At 53.4% G+C, this 17,396-nt stretch overlaps 1 protein-coding gene across 1 annotated transcript in view; it reads left to right on the top strand.

Moving 5' to 3' along the window:
• The window catches only part of LOC133349987 (alpha-1,3-mannosyl-glycoprotein 4-beta-N-acetylglucosaminyltransferase B-like), a 124,832-nt gene that overhangs the window by 67,306 nt on the left and 40,130 nt on the right, over positions 1-17,396 (top strand). Inside the window, exons 2-4 of the mRNA XM_061563911.1 lie at positions 11,757-11,897; positions 12,325-12,564; positions 16,610-16,743. Coding sequence (XP_061419895.1) covers positions 11,757-11,897; positions 12,325-12,564; positions 16,610-16,743 — 515 coding nt within the window. The remainder of the gene's footprint in view (positions 1-11,756; positions 11,898-12,324; positions 12,565-16,609; positions 16,744-17,396) is intronic.

The following is a 17,396-nucleotide window of genomic DNA, read 5'->3' as shown; positions in this document are numbered from 1 at the left end:
AGGAAGCAAGATGAGAGCGAGGGAGGGAGAGGCGATAATCCAGGGAGAGGTGTAGGGAATGTGAGCGAGGAAGACGAGAGTGGATAAGCTTGATTGGAACAGAGTGAATAAGAGAGCAGGAGAGAGAGAGATGATGATGATGGCTGGAGAGAGAGTCGGTAATTTAGGGGCAATTCTCCGTGAAAGATCAAATTACTCCGATACAGTTGCTCCGCTCGGCTCTGCTATTGTACAGAGGGCCGCATTCCGGGCCGGAATGATCTTTTTTGTTGCAGGCCGTCACGTGGAGCCCACCGACGGCTCGCGGCACCGCGAGAGGTGGCGACCGCTCGGGGTGGAGGCTTCCATCCAGCAGTGGATAAAGAATGCATCGAGAGAGTGAGCGAGAGAGTGAGCGAGAGGTGGGGGTTTACATGAAGCAAAGTTATTATTTAATATTAAAAAAATAAATACGAAATGATGAACGAAGCAAAGTGCCGTTTACACCGAGCATCTTCTTGTTTCCACTGATCGTAAAAAAACGAATGCATCGGAATCTTTATTTCGACCTGGAGGAGGAGGAATCCGATAAGCCACGAGGTTATTTTTCACAGACATCCAGTAGGGGTCGCGTCAGCAAATGACTGTGACGGTCACGATGATTCTCGTGGTATGAGGCTTCTGTAAGTGGTTGTCACCGCCATGGGAACGTGGAATTTCCATCACTGGCTTAGGGCTGCGAGGAGGAGATGAACACCTCCCCCCGCACGTAGGAGGGAAAGCAACTTCCGCTTCGAATAAAAATCTCCTATGATTATTATTTAATATTTCTTGTCACTTCGAATCATATGCCGCTATTGCGCGTATTTTTAGCTGCAGTTTTATTTCGCGCTGAACGACGTGAAATAAAATGAACGGGTTTTGTGTCACGGGGCATGTGTTAACGTGTTCGTCTGTGTTTATATAACATTTGTGTAATATACGTGTCTGTGGTGTACACGTGCGCATTATATTTAGGGTCCATCCATTGAGTCGGTACGCAAAAATCTGTCAACTTGACCCCCCCCCTCCCTGTACGCACGCGGACTTTTTACCCCCCCCCCCCATCTGCGTACGTTCGCCTGACGCACCCCCCCCCCCGGAATCCTATAGAACGTCCGATATTTAATCCACGCAGAAACGATCAAGGATGAATAATATTGACGTGTTTCAGCAAACATTCCACCGCCGGACTATCTAACTCATTTGAAGGCCAATGAGTCTCGTGACTCATTTCAAGAGGGTCCTGCCGCGTTCTGGCTGGGCGGGGCGATGATTGGTGCGATCATCACGCGGCGGTCCCCCCTGATGAACCCCATCCACTGCACAAACCGTGGCAGATGCGGCAGGGATACCCGATGCTTAAAACGGAAAATGCAAAACTCTCCGGTAGTAGTGTGCGGCTGTGTGCATCCAGAACAGACCGTAACAACAACAGCAACAGCAGCAGCGTATAACGACGCAATGCCCCGTTCCACACATACGAAGGAGACATCACAGCGATACCACTACTCCTGGCGCGGTTATCTGGCTTGGCCGCCTGAATGTGAAATTGTCGTTGCTGCTCTGCATCTACATCAGCCGCCGTACGATAGCAGAAGAAGAATAATATGACTGTGTATATTCCAGTTGAGGTGTGTGTGTGTTTGGTTACGTGTATGTATGATGTGTATATCGCTAAGTAGATTTGTGTGTCTGTGTGATTCTTTAAGGTGTAAGTGCCTGTTAGGATTACACGGGGGGGGGGAGGATCTTTGTAGCTGGATTTGTTTGATGTGGGAAACCGCACTTCGAACCTGGTGATCCGAGTTCGATTCCTGCTCATGGCCAACATCGGTGGCGATTATCTGAACTAGTGCTGGGCCTCTCCTAGGTTGACTCGACATAAAATGGGTACCTGGTGCGATGTGTTAAACATTGCCGCAGGGGAGACGCAAAATTGTTTGCGACTTGGAGTTAGTCTACCCAGTGCCGGATTATCCTCGTAGCAAGAGTAGCTTGACATGCTACGGGCCCCGCGCGAGATGCTTTCAAGCTATCAATTCCGGTTCAGTGATTCCGCACTTGCTCAATTACTATAGTACTATACCGCCTTCAATTTTTACGAACGACTGGGTGTTTAGGTTAGCGATTTGTCGTATTATCTGGCTGTATGGCAAATGAAAAAATACAATTACTTTACTAGGCAATTTAAAAAAAGTTATGTGTTTTTAATATTTATACATTTTTTAATAATAGGGCCGCTTTATAAATAATGCTAGAGGCTCTCACGAGCTGAATCCGGCACTGAGCCCACCCCACCCATTGTGCTGTGGCGGCCTGCATAGGTGCTCGCTAACAGCACCTTGCCGCAAGAGCCCATTAGAAGGCTACACGGGGGACCTTTGTCTTTGGGAAGCGGCTGTTCGCGCACTGCGCTGAGCTACGAAACCTGGCGATCCGAGTTCGATTCGCGCTCACGTCATCGGCAGAGCACACTAATCGAACCTGTGCAATTACTGCCCAACCGCCTCCGCTCCCACCGTGTCTCCAGATAAAAAACAACAGCAACAACACACAACACGACGGGGAACGCATAACGCATAACTCACACTGCTCGCGGAATAAGAACCGGCTCGCGCGCGCGCACAGCCCCATTGATGTATTGATATAATCGCGCATCGACTCCGCGGGCAATTAGCGTCCTGCGTGAGTGATAGCGGCCACACCACTCATCCATAAACACGTGGGGGGCGGGGGTGGTGGTGGTGCGTGGGTGGGTGGTTGGAGAGAGGAGGGGGAGGGGGTAATGTTGGGTGGGGGGGGTAGTGGGACCCCCCCTCTTCATCTTTAATGCGTTGCGGTGAAGCATCTGTCAGAGTTGATGTGATGCTCGCATGAGCATTGAGGCGGTGGCTCATCTCCGCCGTTTAGAGTTTTTGCCAGTGGAAGGAAATTCGACGTTGGTGCCCGAGGTCCCTAAGCATAAGCTCCTTTTATCGACCCCGGAGGGAGGAGGGTTGATGGGCCGAATCAACTCCAATCCAGCCTTTTGAACTCGCTCCCTTCTTGAGAGAGAAGCTCGCTCCACCGCTGAGCATTGTGGGTAACAATACTTGCCCCAACAGTCTGTCAAGGCTATCCGGGGGTCTTTTGTCTGTGTGTGTGTGTGTGTGAGATACACGGGGTAATGTTTGTGTACGTGTGCATGTAGCTGTGTGTGTGTGTGGGTTAGCGTGTGTATGTGTGTGTGTCAACATCAGGTGACGATTATCTTACCGAAACCGCTCCTGGGCATCTTCTAGGTCGACTCGGTCCCAAATGGAGTACCTGGTGCGTTGTGTAAACATCGTCACTTGGGAGGCCACCCACCCCCTCGTGTACCATGGCGGCCTTCATAGGTGCTCGCTAACAGCACTTGGCCCAGCAGTCTGTTCGGGCTATATTGGGGGGATCTCTGCGTGTGTGCGCGTGTAAACTACGTCTGTATTTGTATATGAGACGGGGTAGAAATTAGGATGTAGCCGACGATTGTGAGAATGGCGATGGCGGAGCTGCTCCTGATTGTAGAACCAGGTGGCTGATGACAAAGCCGACGAGGCTGATGGTGATTGCACTGATGATTGTGTAGCAGCAGTTTCTGACGACGCCGCTAATCACGGCAGCCTGATGCTGCTGCTGCTGCTGCTGATGATGAAGAAGACGACGACGATGATGCATGTAACGATGTGTCTGATTTCACCGTGACCTGGATTTGAACCCATCGTCCTATAATTGATTGCGCTTGCCATTTGCGGAAGCTGCAGGCTACAATCATCTCTGCGGAGATCATAACGCAATCATTACCTCCACTGCCCGCACAAACATCCAAGCTCGCAATCGCTCTCTAAAATTGCCGATGAAGAGACAATTGAAACCGTTAGTGCCGTTGAAAACCCACGGAACGACCAAACCTCCCTCGTTTGAATCCTCTCGCCAAATGCACCGGCCAACGCGTGCGCGCGCGCGTCGTATTAGCGAGCACATATTAAGGGCCAGAATGGCGCACATGTCCACGGCCGGTTCGGTTGCTGTCTCACTCGCCACCGACGTTAGTCACAGCCGGGAATCGAACTCGTGTCGTCGGGATCCTGTGGGTGAAGACTTGTGTTGGGCTGTGGTCAGTTTCGCGGAGTGGAAGGGTGCCCAAGTCGATGTGAAATCGATGAGCGTTGGCAGCGGTGCACAAGCACTCATCACATTCGTCTGTCACACTGTCGTGGCTTCAAAAGGCAAAATGTGTCCTGCCTCCTTCTAACACAATGCACACCTCGCTGACCCCTCTGTGTGCTGCAAAGAAGGACCATTTGCCTGAAAACGTCGCCTATTTAATACATTTCCATTTAAAGGCCACACCGTTATATGAACAAATGTGTTGCGTTTTTTTTTTGTTACTCTAAACTCGGGTGGTTATAATCTTTCTTTTTGGATTCACGCGAAGCGAATGGTTAAAAACCAGCCAAAACCGGTCATCGGTTTGCCGCAGGTGTCGAAATTTATTTCGCAATAAACACCACGTGGTTTAGCTTTGTGATGAACGCAGGCAGTGGCGACGGCGCTGTTGTGGTTAGCGCACCGGAGTTGCCAGTTCGATTCCAACCTACTGGCCTGGCGGTTAAAATGAAAGTTTTTTTTTTTTAAATCCGCCCCCTGCCTCTCACCTCCACTCCCACCTCTGTCCACCACGCATCATAAAGAGCTTCACCACGGTTAGTCGACCGGCAGGCCGCGTGTGGTGGAGTAAAGCGTGGGTATTGCCCAACACTCCCAAGACGTCTGCTTCAGTGTGGAGGAGTAGACCAAACATCCCCTGGAGTGCCCTCTAGCAGAGATCCTTTCTTCCGCCAGCAGTGACGTGGGCAAGCACACGACATTTGCAGAGCTGCGCCTTTGACTAAAATTCCACTGCAGTTGTATACGTGTGCGCTTTGAACTTCTTTCGCACCGTACGTAGCCAACCGCGCTAATCCGCGAAGTTGGTTCCTGGTCCCCAACTCTTGGAACCAGTCAGCGATTTCGACACCGGCCACTGGTTATCCGATAATTGTCGCTTAACCGACCCGACTCCTACTACCTCATGTGGATGAGCGGACGGATCGTCCCGCTCGTATCTCAGGTGAAGCGTCGTGAGAATTATTTTATTATGTTTTATTTTTATTTTTTTATTACTTCCCCTCTATGTGACTTTACCGAAAGAACCAAGAAGATGAATCCCTGCAGTCACGAAAGCTTTAAATCGAAATTGCGCAACATTCATTCAATGTGAGCAAAACTCTGGACCGGGGTTGTCGACATTGATTGTCTCGCCAGCAGCTTGACGGTGAGCTACCGATTGAACACGGTCGGCTACGTACGGTGTGAAAGAGGTTCAACATACGTACACGGGGTGAACACTCTAAAACCCTGCTGTCTCATTTGGCTAATCTAGCCTCTCTCTGAGAGCGCAATGCATTATGATGCCGATTCTGTATTCTAACGTCAGACTCTGCAGCAGATGCGGGATTCCCACGGGAGAACACGCGTGGATCGCAACACAGAACAGCAGGGACGGAGCAGTGCAATGCAACGTGATTGTCCTGCGGTGTCTTGAGCGTTTTGCAATTACTGTAAACCGTAATTTGCTAATTTCATATTGGACGAGATTAATTTGTAATTTGTTACATTTTTCAAGGTAACGCAACGCAGCGCACATTGAATCAGGGGCCTGACTTGTCGTTGGTGCCCTGGGAATGTAGGTGCCACGTGACAATTACTAGCCACGTGAGCGAGCGAGAGGAGGTATACTTGATGAGGTGTGCCGGGTGCGGGAAACATTTCCCACATAGTGGATCTGGGCAAAACCCGTTTTAAAATCAAGCCCTGCAGATGTCAATCTCGGCCATTAACTCGGCACTTTTGTCTCAATCGGTAGCGCATCGTAGTGAGCATGACCCCCGTGTTGCAAGATGTTAACTACCTTACCTGGTATACAGGAGGCAGTGGGTTCAAGCCCGACCCAGATGCCTTTCATATTTTTTGCGTGTCTCTTTCCCAGCGGTCGCATGGATTTTTCTCCGGGTCCTCTGTTTTTTCCTCCACGTTTAGAATCATCATCATCATGCGTTTGGAGTATTTGGCTGCTATAAATTTCCACGTGATAAGCCGCTTCGTTGAGCTTTCGTTTGTTGCTAGGTTGCTTCTGAAAAATAGCTATAAAAAAATAAGTATATAAAATTTTAAATAGTTTCTAGTGTTTTATAGTTTATAAGGAATTTAATGGGGCGCCCTTTTCCAAAACTTCTCTTTTTACCGACCTCCCCCCCACCACCAGCCCCCCCACCCCCCTGGTCCCTTGGCCCCGGGGCAGTTGCACCGCCTGCACACTCGATAACGAAGTTTGCTGCGTCTCAATGCTCTCGCAGTTTCCTGGTTGGCGTTCAGGGAATTGTAGGGGGTTGGAAATGAAAGGTTTAATCTCGCTGGATCACCACAGCCACGGTGGCAATTGCCCACATCCCTGGCCACTGCTCGGGGGGGAAATTATTACTGCCACCTTTTCCTGGTTTGCCGACAGCCGCTGCCCTTGGAAATCTGCAAGTTTTCCTGGGTCATTGAAGTCCTGGTTCTTTTTTTTGTATCAGCCGGCATAAACGACGCACCGCTCGAAGCAACGCGTTCACACGTCGCTCTTTCCCTTCTTCCGATACCACGAGACATTCCCCCCCCCCCTCCTGTCGTGGGCGTTCCTCCTCCTCCTCCTCGCCACGACGTTTCCTGTAGCGGCACAGGTGGCAGCCCTGTGCTCGGGGGGGGGGGGGGGTTGGTGTTGAGAGAAGGAGCCGCGGGAGCAATTCCTGCGTCGCCAAGTTGCCGAGGAATTCTAGATTTGAAGCTGGCTGTGATGGTCCCACCTGATGACGGAGACTTGTGTTGCCTCCGAAACGTCTTGGTTTTTATTTGATTTTTATTAATTTTAATTTCATTTTTTACCTACGCGACTTTACCGAATGAACTAAGAGTATTTGCCGAGGAATGCCTGGTGATGTGTTTAGAATGGAGCCTGCGAGGTGGCCAGGAGATGGCAGCGTAGCGAGTAGATTCTTGCATCTATCTGTGCGGAGATTTAATCGTTATCTAATCGTTATCGTCTTCAAATGCGTGGTTTCCTCCCACACGCAAAGCCAAGCTCCCACTGGTGGAAGTGTCCAAACATCTGAGTATAGCAGGAATCTTCTTTTTAAAATGAGTAGTGAGACTCGAGTTCGGCTTTTCTTGATTAAATAACGAGCATTAAAAAAATAAATGGTCCCCCAGATATATATTTTTGTCGTGGTGGGTAGGGTGGAATATCTGCAGGGCCTATGACCAAATTGCCTGGAATGCACCCACATTTCAGAAGCTAAGCAGGGGGTTAGCCTGGACGGTTGCTTGATAGGCAACCACTATGCACAGAACACGTGCCGAGAGCTGCTACTGTGGGGCTGTGTTGTCAGCAGAGGGCATTGGGGCAAACTCCAGTGCGGTACTGGCGGGTGCCGTGGTTAGTGTGCTGTACACGTTCGGGGGGGGGGGGGGGGGGCGTTCGCTCTTGATCGAGAAACGCAGCGGTCAGTTTCACGTTCTTAGCAATTCACCAGTGAGTTGCAGCCAACTAATTGCGTGACAGGTGCTGCCGCTCGCCCACAGCTTTGATTGCCAAGATCACCCCCCACAGGCGCAGCCGATCAGGATGGAAAAAAATCGTGCGGTCTCGTTAAAAACTTCACAGTTAGACGCAGGAGAGCCCACAGATCAGATACAGATTTTCCCCCAAATAATAATAATATATATTTGTTAGTGAATATTGCAATCCCGAAGATCATCATCGTCTGATTGGCGCTGACGCGTTGCGTCAAATTCAACAAAGCGGCCCAGCTGCTACGACGGTCACGTGGCATGGAGCTCGCAAGCGTCGGAGGTCACGTGGCAGTGGTAGGGAGATTTTTCCACAATCCTTTTGACGGACAACCGTGTTTTCGGTGGTGCATGGCACGCTGGGTGGCAGTGGGCGGCGTGGTGATTTCCCCGGTCGCATCTCACCATTAGCGATGCACATCTTTAGCAGTTATTTAAGATAATAATTACATAATCGGGTTGGTATAACCCAATTACTCATCGTGTATATAATTTAACTACTGTGGCAGTGCCATGCTTAGCATGTGGTACGATGATTCCAGCACCTGGAGTCATATTCCATTGGGAATAAAAGTGGTCCTCTGGACGAGGCTCCATTAGGAAGCCACTGGAGCTAAGCACTTTTCAATCTAAATTGAAAACTAATTTCTTTGGAACTGCTTTATGTGTTTAGTTTGTCCCACCCCCGCACCTCCGATTAGCACGCTTGGCTACGTGCAGTGCGAGAGAAGGTCAGCACATATAGGAAAGTTCAACGTATATGTTGAACTTCTTTCGCACCATACGTAGCCAACTTGTTCGCAGGGCTCCGCGCGTTGCTGCACGGCGTCGAAACAACAGCGGCGGTGGCTGCAGCAGCAGCAGCAAACGGGGAGGGAGGGGGGGCTAAATATCGAGCGACCGTAAAGAAACAAAAACCTCATTACACAGAACATTAAGCAAATAAAATAAAGCATTAATCCGCGTCGAGATTAAAACAGATCCCAGCAAGATACGTTGCCAACGAGGTGTGAGAGGTTCTGGTTTAACGGCACCTCTATCCGCGTAGCCCCTGCGAAATGCCGCTTGCACTCCGTGCGTGATTTTTTATTTGGTTTGTTTTAACCAGGCTGGGATGAGTCTCTTTTTCGCAAGTGGTGACCTGGGGCATCGGGTCAGCCAGTAGTAGTAGTAGTTGCGATGTCGGTTGTGTCAATTAAATCGCTTGCGAGAAATTTATTTTTGAAAAAAACTAAGATTGGCAAATCTAGACTGCCGCGCCGGGAAAATTAATCGAACCGTGTCCGGCGACACCTGGCTTCTAAGTCTGCCGTGGTCACCCTCGCGCCCCGTCGCACCACGGCAGCGCGGCCCAGGATCGACGTGCATTCGTGTCCAAGGTTCAACTTTCAAGTTGATTTTGTTTGACCAGGTGAGCGCTCCGAGAGACCAGGATGAGTGAGTCTCATCTGCAAGGAGTGACCTGGGGCATCGGTCTGCCAGTAGGGATGGGGGGGGGGGGAGCAATGATTGTTGCCGTGTGTGGAATCTCACTTGAGCGATTTGCGGGGTAATTTTCAAATTTGGCAACTTGAACCCTGACACAGGCACACGATGGCCCACTCTCGCGAATGACATCGGGGGGATATTTAACGTCCGCTTGGAAGCAGACGTCGCGTGCTATCATCACGGCTGTTACACACCGCAGTAACAATCGGGGTGACCGCTGCATTCGAACGACCACAACAGGTCGCGAATGCGCTACCGCTGGGGTCGTGTCACCGCCCAGGAGCTATCTGGGGCGGGCGGAGCGAAGCGTCGGACGATCTCGCCTCTCTTGCGTCCACATTGTTGTCCGACGTGCCTACGAACCTGTCGGTACGATTATCGTTAACGCAGGGCACAACATCACAGGACGGATCGGCGTACCGTGCCCTCTCGTGGTCGTGCCTCGCGCCGATCATCCCCACGTGCGAGGCAGCCTGTGGCAGCGCATCCGGAAGATAATCGATTCGCGACGATGCTTTTTTAAGCCTCCCGGCTGCTTGCGACGCGCTACCCGCCACAACACGCGCCCCCAGCTGCTGGCGCTCGCGGGAGCCTCGCGGCGAGATTCGAGGGAGATAAATAATGAACAATGGAGATGATTTCACGGTGCGGAGGACGCTGATTGAATTTGGTGAGCGGGCGGGGGGGGGGGGGCGCGTGAGCCCCCTCCCCCCTCCCCCCTCCCCCCTCCCTTGCCCCCGTCCCGATTTATGGCTGAGCGCAGCCCCGCGGCAAATGATCGCGTCTCCCGACAGCCCAATGGCGATCGCTCGCCCGCTACATTTAATTGTCAATGTGCCGCTCCGGCTAACGATTTGCGCTGCGTAGGGGGCGGGGAGTGGGGGGGGGGGGTAGATAAATTGGAAGCAATGACCGTGGGGAATGTAAAAGATTCACTCGCTCGTCGTTAACGCAAGATGAAGACAGCGGCCGCTGACATCGTAGGAACAGGTGACCCGAAAAAACAACAACAACAGTAATAAGAATGATGTTATACACGCATGCGCTGAAGGCCAGCCAAAGCTGTACGAGGCTGAGTTGTAGAAAATATTCCTCCCACTGCCGCCAGTAAAACATTCTATGAGGCCCTGTGTACACGTAGAGCCCTGTTGTCATGCCACTGCTGGATGACGGCCTCCCCCCACCTACCCACGACTGTGGGTTCTAGGAGTAAAATGAAAGTTCTGTTCTGAATTAACGGAGCTTCAGGCTCATGTCAACAACAACAACAACAATAACCACCACCACCACAACCGCCACCGTTCGCGACTGAGCTGCGGTGACGTCGCCGCGGCACTTGAAGGCCACGTGAAGTGTCCAAGGGTTACTGGCAGGAGGTCACGGGACAGGCGCCATGGGTTGACTGACTGAGATGACTGGCAGATGCACCACGGAAGGTGCCGTGTGTTGGCGTCGTCGCCGCAGCTGACGAGGTGGCCCCCGTGTTGTTGCTAACGAGGCGGCGGCATGTGTGTGTGTGCGTGTGTGTGTGTTCGTGTGGAGAGAGTGGAGAGTTTCCCATACCTGGGCAGTGTGCTTATGACCGGCTCCAGTTTATCAGCAGAGGTCTCACTCCGAATCATTCGAACGGCAATATCTTTTCATCGGTTGCGTAACGCTGTGTGGAAGCTACCTGGTCTGTCGCTCCGCACGAAGCTTCAGGTCTTCTCGGCCACGGTCATTCCCTCCATTCTCTACGCTTGCGAGACGTGGACCCCCCTGGTGGAGCATCTTCGCCGGTTGGAAACATTTAGGCTGGCCTGCCTACGATCCATCCTGGGTTTAACCAGGCTGGATTGTGTGAGGAGCTTACAAATCCTTGAAAGATCTGGGCAAAGTCCCATCAGTGAGCTCCTCCGGCAGGCAAGGCTGCGTTGGCTGGGTCATGTAGCCCGCATGCCCAGCCACCGCATGCCTAAACAGCTTTTGTTCGGCCGGATCGAGGGGGCTAGACGGGCGCGGCACGGGCTGGAGAAGAGATGGAGTGATGTGGTACAGGAGGACGTGGAGCTGAGTGGACTTGCCGATGACTGGTACCAGCGGTGTCAAGATCGGCCTCAGTGGAGGAGGCTCGTGAAGGACGCTACTAGGCAGTTGGAGGCAGTCGCCCTCCAACAACAACGGAGGGCGGAGGAGCGACGCTCACAACAACGAGCGGAGCGCCGGGTGGCTAAAGCACAGCAAGTTGGCACAGTAGGGGGCACAGGTGGTGCATCAGCCAGTCATCTCGGTCATCTCGGTCAGTCGACCCGTGGCACCTGGGTCTGCCCCGTGACCTCCTGCCAGCGGGCGTTCGACACTTCACGTGGCCTCAAGGTGCACTTGACCTGGCACAAGCATCGTGGTGACGTCACCGCCACTTAGTGGCGAATGGCGGTTGTTGTTGTTGTGTTCGTGTGTGCGTGTGCGTGTGTGTTCTTGTTGTCGTCGTCGCAGCTGACGAGGTGGCCTCCGTGTTGTTGCTAACGACCTGGTGGCTTGTGCGTGCGTGTGTGTGTGCGTGTGTGTATGTGTGTGTGTTCTTGCTGTTGTCGTCACAGATGACGAGGTGGCGGGGTACCAGCGTGAGCTGCAGTCCGTGCACGAGCGGTTGCTGCTGCTGGAGACGAAGAGTGCCCAGCGCTCGCGCGAGCTCGCCTCCGTGCTGCACGGCCTGCAGCGCGGCAACCGCAGCAACGACGGTGCGACATCATCATCCTCCTCCTCCTCAGCAGCAGCAGCAAAATCATTATCAGCAGCAGAATCGTCATCGGCAGAATCAACATCATTGTCAGCGGCATGAACGACCTTGTCAGCAGCAAAATCATCAGCAGCATCAGGAGCAGAATCGGCATCGGCAGCAGTAATCGCATCATTGACATTGTCGTCATCAGCAGCCAGTATAATTATCAGCATCATCAGCAAGAACCACAGCAGCAACAGCATCACCATCATCTTCACCACAGCCACCACCAACCCCTCTCACTGCCATGACCGCCATAAAAGCCACCACCACCCCTCTCGCCACCCTCGCCACTACCAAAGCTGACACGGCCACCGTCGCCTTTCTCGCCACCCTCGCCACGCACCGCTCAGTGACACCCGCTCCCCTGCCGCTCCGCCGTGCAGGTGCCGCGAAGCGAGAGAAGCGTGTGCCGCTGGTCGTCGGCGGTGGCGGCGGCGGCGGCGTTGCCGCGGTCCCCGGCGTCAGCGGCGGCGGCGTCGTCGTCGGCGTCAGCCGCGGCACCGCAGCCCCCCGCGAGGCGGAGGGGCCCATGGGCGGAATCTTCTACTACCTCCCTCACCTGCTGCTGCCGCCGGGCCGTGGCCTCGCGCCGGCCGTGCACCTCACACAGGGCCGCATGGGTGGTAAGGAACCGCGGGGGCCGATGGGAGATCTCGGGGGGAAGGGGGGGGTGTTTACTCGTCCCCATACTCTACCCACACCCTCTCCCCTTTCTCGCAAGACCCATGACATTCTTGTACGGGTTGCCCCTCGCCCCGTGCGGCTTTGGGTTTGTGAGCTCTTCGCGCTGCTGTGTACGTGGCCAAGCGTATGTTTGTCCCCAGAAATCGCGCTACACGACGCGTCTGCGCGGCTGGACGTGGCACGAGGTTGAGTGTGTGCTGCTGTGCGCGCGTGTCCCTCGCCTGCACGACGGACACCGCGCTGCTTAAGCCGGACGGTGTGCGCCCGGCGGCAGATCGGATCTCGCCGCCCGCCCGCCCGCCCGCCCGCCACGAGCGTCCCCAACTCTCTTGCCGGGTTTTCTATTTTTCGGTCGTGAAATCTGCGAGGGGTGTACAGCAGAAAGAGAAAGGAAGGGGAAAAAAAATCCACGTGAAATAATCTCGACGGAGAGCACGCGACCTCATCTCGCTCCGGCTCTTGGAGAAAGTGAGATGAGCGGACGTTGAGAGACACGGAGGAGGAGGAGGTCACGCGAGTTTGTGTGCACGTTGAAACGAATCTTGTTGGCAGCGGCGCACGAAGCGCAGCGAACACGGCAGCGCCACAATATGCCGATGGGCATGTTAAGGTGTTCTTGGCGTGGTGTGTGTGGTGAGATGATGAAGACGGCCGGGCGTGGTGTTGGCCACCCACCCCGACTTCTGCTGTGCTGGCCATCGCATGCCAACACAGCACTTGCTAACAACAGTCTGAAATGCTGTATGGGGGGTGGGGGGGATGGTCTGACTAGGTCTATGTGTCTGTGTGTGATTTATCCACGTATGTGCATCCGTGTGAGTGATAGGGAGTGTTTTTGTTAAGTTGCTCGCTTCATCAGCGGGCACTCGCCACCCGTCCCGATCGATGCAGTGCGGGGAGGCACATCGACTGTGGATGCCTGCATTCACCCTGACGATGACGATGATGATGACGACGACGATGACGATGATGATGATGACGACGATGACGATGATGATGATGACGACGATGACGATGATGATGATGACGACGATGACGATGATGATGACGACGACGATGACGATGATGATGATGACGACGACGACGATGATGATGACGACGATGATGATGACGACGATGATGATATTATTGAATGATGACGATTGATGATATTATTTCATGAATGACGGTGATGATTCGGGTGATGATGACAGTATGATTTATGGTGTCGCATGTACAAATATATAGGAGAACAGGGCCTGGGCAATTGTTAGCACCATCTCACCGCCTGGGTGCCTTCTAGCTTGTCCGCGGTGCCTCCGTGATTGTGCGATGCAATTTGCTTAAGCGACGATGGCCATGTAAAACTAAAAATTATCGCAACGATTTAATTTGCTCTCCACTTAATGCGACTAATCACAGTTGCCTAGAATAAAAACAAAATCTATAAATATACATTTGTAAATCCTGGACTATCACGCCGTCACGCGACGAACATTACTCTCAGTTCAAGGGCGCGTGCGAAAGTGCTGTCCCCTAACCGTGTGAACCAGATGTCGTCTTGAAGGGATTCTCGGAGGTAGCTCTTTGGTATCCGCCGTTGTGGGTTCCCCTCTATAACACGGCAGGGCTGCACCGCCCTTGCGAGAGGCCCCCGGTGGGTGCCCAGACCTCGGGCAGCCTATGTCCACGCAAATGGATGCACTACCGTTAGTCCATCGGCATATGTCGTGTATGGTGGGGTAAAATGTGGGTAAATCCCACCTCTTCAAAGACGTGTGGCCAGTGTGGAACAGTCGACCAGCATAACCTCTAGAGCTCCCTCGCGTGCGAAAGGCCCCTTCTGCCAGCAGCGCCGTGAGCAGACCGTTGCAGCGCTGTGCCTTTATCTTTTACTCGCAGCTGGGCGGCGACGCGGTTCCGCCGCTCGTTGTCGCAGGAGGCTCACGGTTCGAATCCAGCAGCGGCCCTGGTGAATGCAGCGGTGTGGAGTTACCACAACGATGCAAATACAGTGCCGTCCGGCTTCACTCGCAAGCGGACGTTAAGGAGCCCGCGGCGTCATTTGCAAGAGCAGGCCGCCGTGTGCCCGGCGTCGTGTTCTCCACACTTATAGAATAATGGAAAAAAAACCCACCCGAAAAATGACTCAATTGGAATTGCATAAAGCGATCATCGCCCTCCCTCCCCGCCTGGACGGTGTACATTTTGCGGGAGCCTCCTGAAAAAAAGTGAGCAAACGAGGGCAGTTAGCAGTCCTGGTAGTAGTAGTGATAGTAATGATGATGAAAGCCGAGTGCTGCGGACGCAGAGTTTGCCGACTCGCTGGTGGAGGAGAGGAGATGATGAGTGTGCGAGAGAGAGAGCGCGAGAGAGTTGTCACGGCGTCCTGGAGTCTGTAACGGTGTCTCAATTAGCGCGCCTCCCAGCCCTGACGCGCCGCGCTAACCCTGTCGTTGGCCTTTCTGTTGGGAGAATTTTTTTTTTATTCGTAGAAAAAAAACTCACGAGAAAACAACTCGGTCTTGTCAATGCAGAATCGTGCGTGGATCGTTGAGCATAATAACTGAGGCTTGTCATATTTATCTTCTTTTCCGTGGCGTTTGTAACGGCAACAACGACACCAACAACAAAAAGCACCTGGGACTGATATTGTGCGTGTTTAACGCTCTAAGACATTTCCCGGCAGCATCCGGGGGTGGGTGGCTGCCGTCTGGAGCAGTCCGCTCGTTCTACCAGGAAGACGCGCGTTGGATTTTTGGGATAGCCGAGTGGTGAATATCTGAACAGGTCCTTGGGTTTTCCGAGGTCAGCTCAGTCTGAAATGAGTTACCTGGGACGGTGTGTAAACATCTCCACTGGGGAGACAAAGGCAGCCTGGCGTGGTGCTGGCCACCCGTCCCCTCGTGTGCCGTGCCGGTCTTCGTCGGTTCTCGCTAACAGCACTTGCCCCAAAAGTCCGTTAAGGCTATACGGGTGATCTTTGTCTTTTGTGTGTACGTGGCGTGCGTGCGTGCATGCGTCTGTGATTCTACACGCGTGCATACGCATGTGTTCATATGCGTGCGTATCTCGTATTTTAAATGCGATTCAACAATTCCATTCTTCATTCCCGATCTGCCAGCCTTGGCCCAGTCCTCGTTTTTGCTCTCATATTTATCACTCGCACCTCGCCTGCATTTAAAACCCGCTCCTTTCATCCTCCGCTCGCCTCCCATCCATCCATCTCCCTGCTCTCCCCCACCCCCTCTCTGCACGCACTCCCCCTGCCTCCTCCCCGCTCCTCCTTCCGCTCATCCCCGAGTCATTCCTCTCTTCTCACCTCACCCCTCACCTCCTCGCCACCATAAAATTCCTTCCACCATCAGCAGCAGCAGCAGCCACGATCAATACATTTACAACAATGGAGCGGCTAGACTGAGATGACCCGGAGAAAGTATCACAACATGCACTGGAAGGACAAAGTGATACGCTTTCACTAATTATCGCCCCCTAAGAGAAAATATAATTACCGTCATCACCATCTTATCATGCCCCCTGCCCCCCCCCCACAGTAGATCATATCTCCCCCCTCCCACGCCCCCCCCGCCCCCCCCCGCCCCCCATTCCATTTGTCAGCTCCACACATGAAGGGTTCACCCACCACGCCCTCCACGTGACGCATGGTGACCTTGACGCCGTGACCTTGACGCCGTGACCTTGACGCCGTGACCTTGACGCCGTGACCTTGACGCCGTGACCTTGACGCCGTGACCTTGTAGCCGTGGCCACGCGTGGGTGACGCAGAGTCCAGCGATGCTCTCGAGGGAGTGGGGAGCTGCCATACAGTGAAATCTGTGCTCATCGCAAGAAGAAATTTTTTTTTTTGGAAATGTTTGGTCCCATGGTGTTGGCTGTGAGGCGGGGGGGGGGTGGCACTGTGGAGTGGTGTGTGGGATTGCAGGTTGTTGTTGTTGTGTTGTTGTTGTGCTATTATTGTGTGGGGTGGTGTGCTGCGTGGTGCAGTGTCGGTGGTGCTGGGTGTGCCGACGGTGAGGCGCGCCGTGCAGACCTACCTGATGGACACCCTCGCGTCGCTCACCCAGGAGCTCTCGCCCAACGAAAAGAGGGACTGCCTCATCATCGTCTTCATCGCAGAGGTGCGTCCCTCGGGGTCCCACCAGCACCTCCGCGGCACACAACACGACGACCCGCGCCGCGACAACAACACAACACGGAGCACACCAGTTATTACATAAAATACCAACACACACCGGTAAGTGCAGCATTCTATTATGCACCGGTCAACACTCGACACACGACGAATGGCACGAGCATGCAAAAGAACCCCAACACCACACAAACACACAATCCACTCCAACGCACCAAGCGACACACCGCAACCGTCACCACACACACACCGGTCAACCACACCACACACACACCGACTAACCACACCACACACTCACACCGACCAACCACACTACACACTCACCGACTAACCACACTACACACTCACCGACTAACCACCGGTAGAGCAACATGCTGTGCAGGACACGCGGCGCGCAACCCCTAATAGGTGCTCGCTAACGTGGCCTTGATGACGGATCAAGTTGTAGAACCGGGGGGGGGGGGCGGCCCAGGGACCCCCCCCCCACTTTCCTCATCCAAATCGATTAAAACAAATAGCAACGATGATAAGGGCAAGGGCCTCCTCCTCGGGTACCCACAGCGGTGGCAGCAGCAGCAGCCGTCCGTTATCTAAATGGCGTTTACCCTCAACGTGTTGAGTTTTTTTTCACGCTTTCCAACA

This window comes from Lethenteron reissneri, chromosome 32 (assembly GCF_015708825.2).
Source record: "Lethenteron reissneri isolate LAM-NWPU_2019-01 chromosome 32, ASM1570882v1, whole genome shotgun sequence".
NCBI lineage: Eukaryota > Metazoa > Chordata > Hyperoartia > Petromyzontiformes > Petromyzontidae > Lethenteron > Lethenteron reissneri.
Note: the sequence above shows the minus strand (reverse complement) of the source record. Positions and strands in the feature narration are given on the sequence as shown.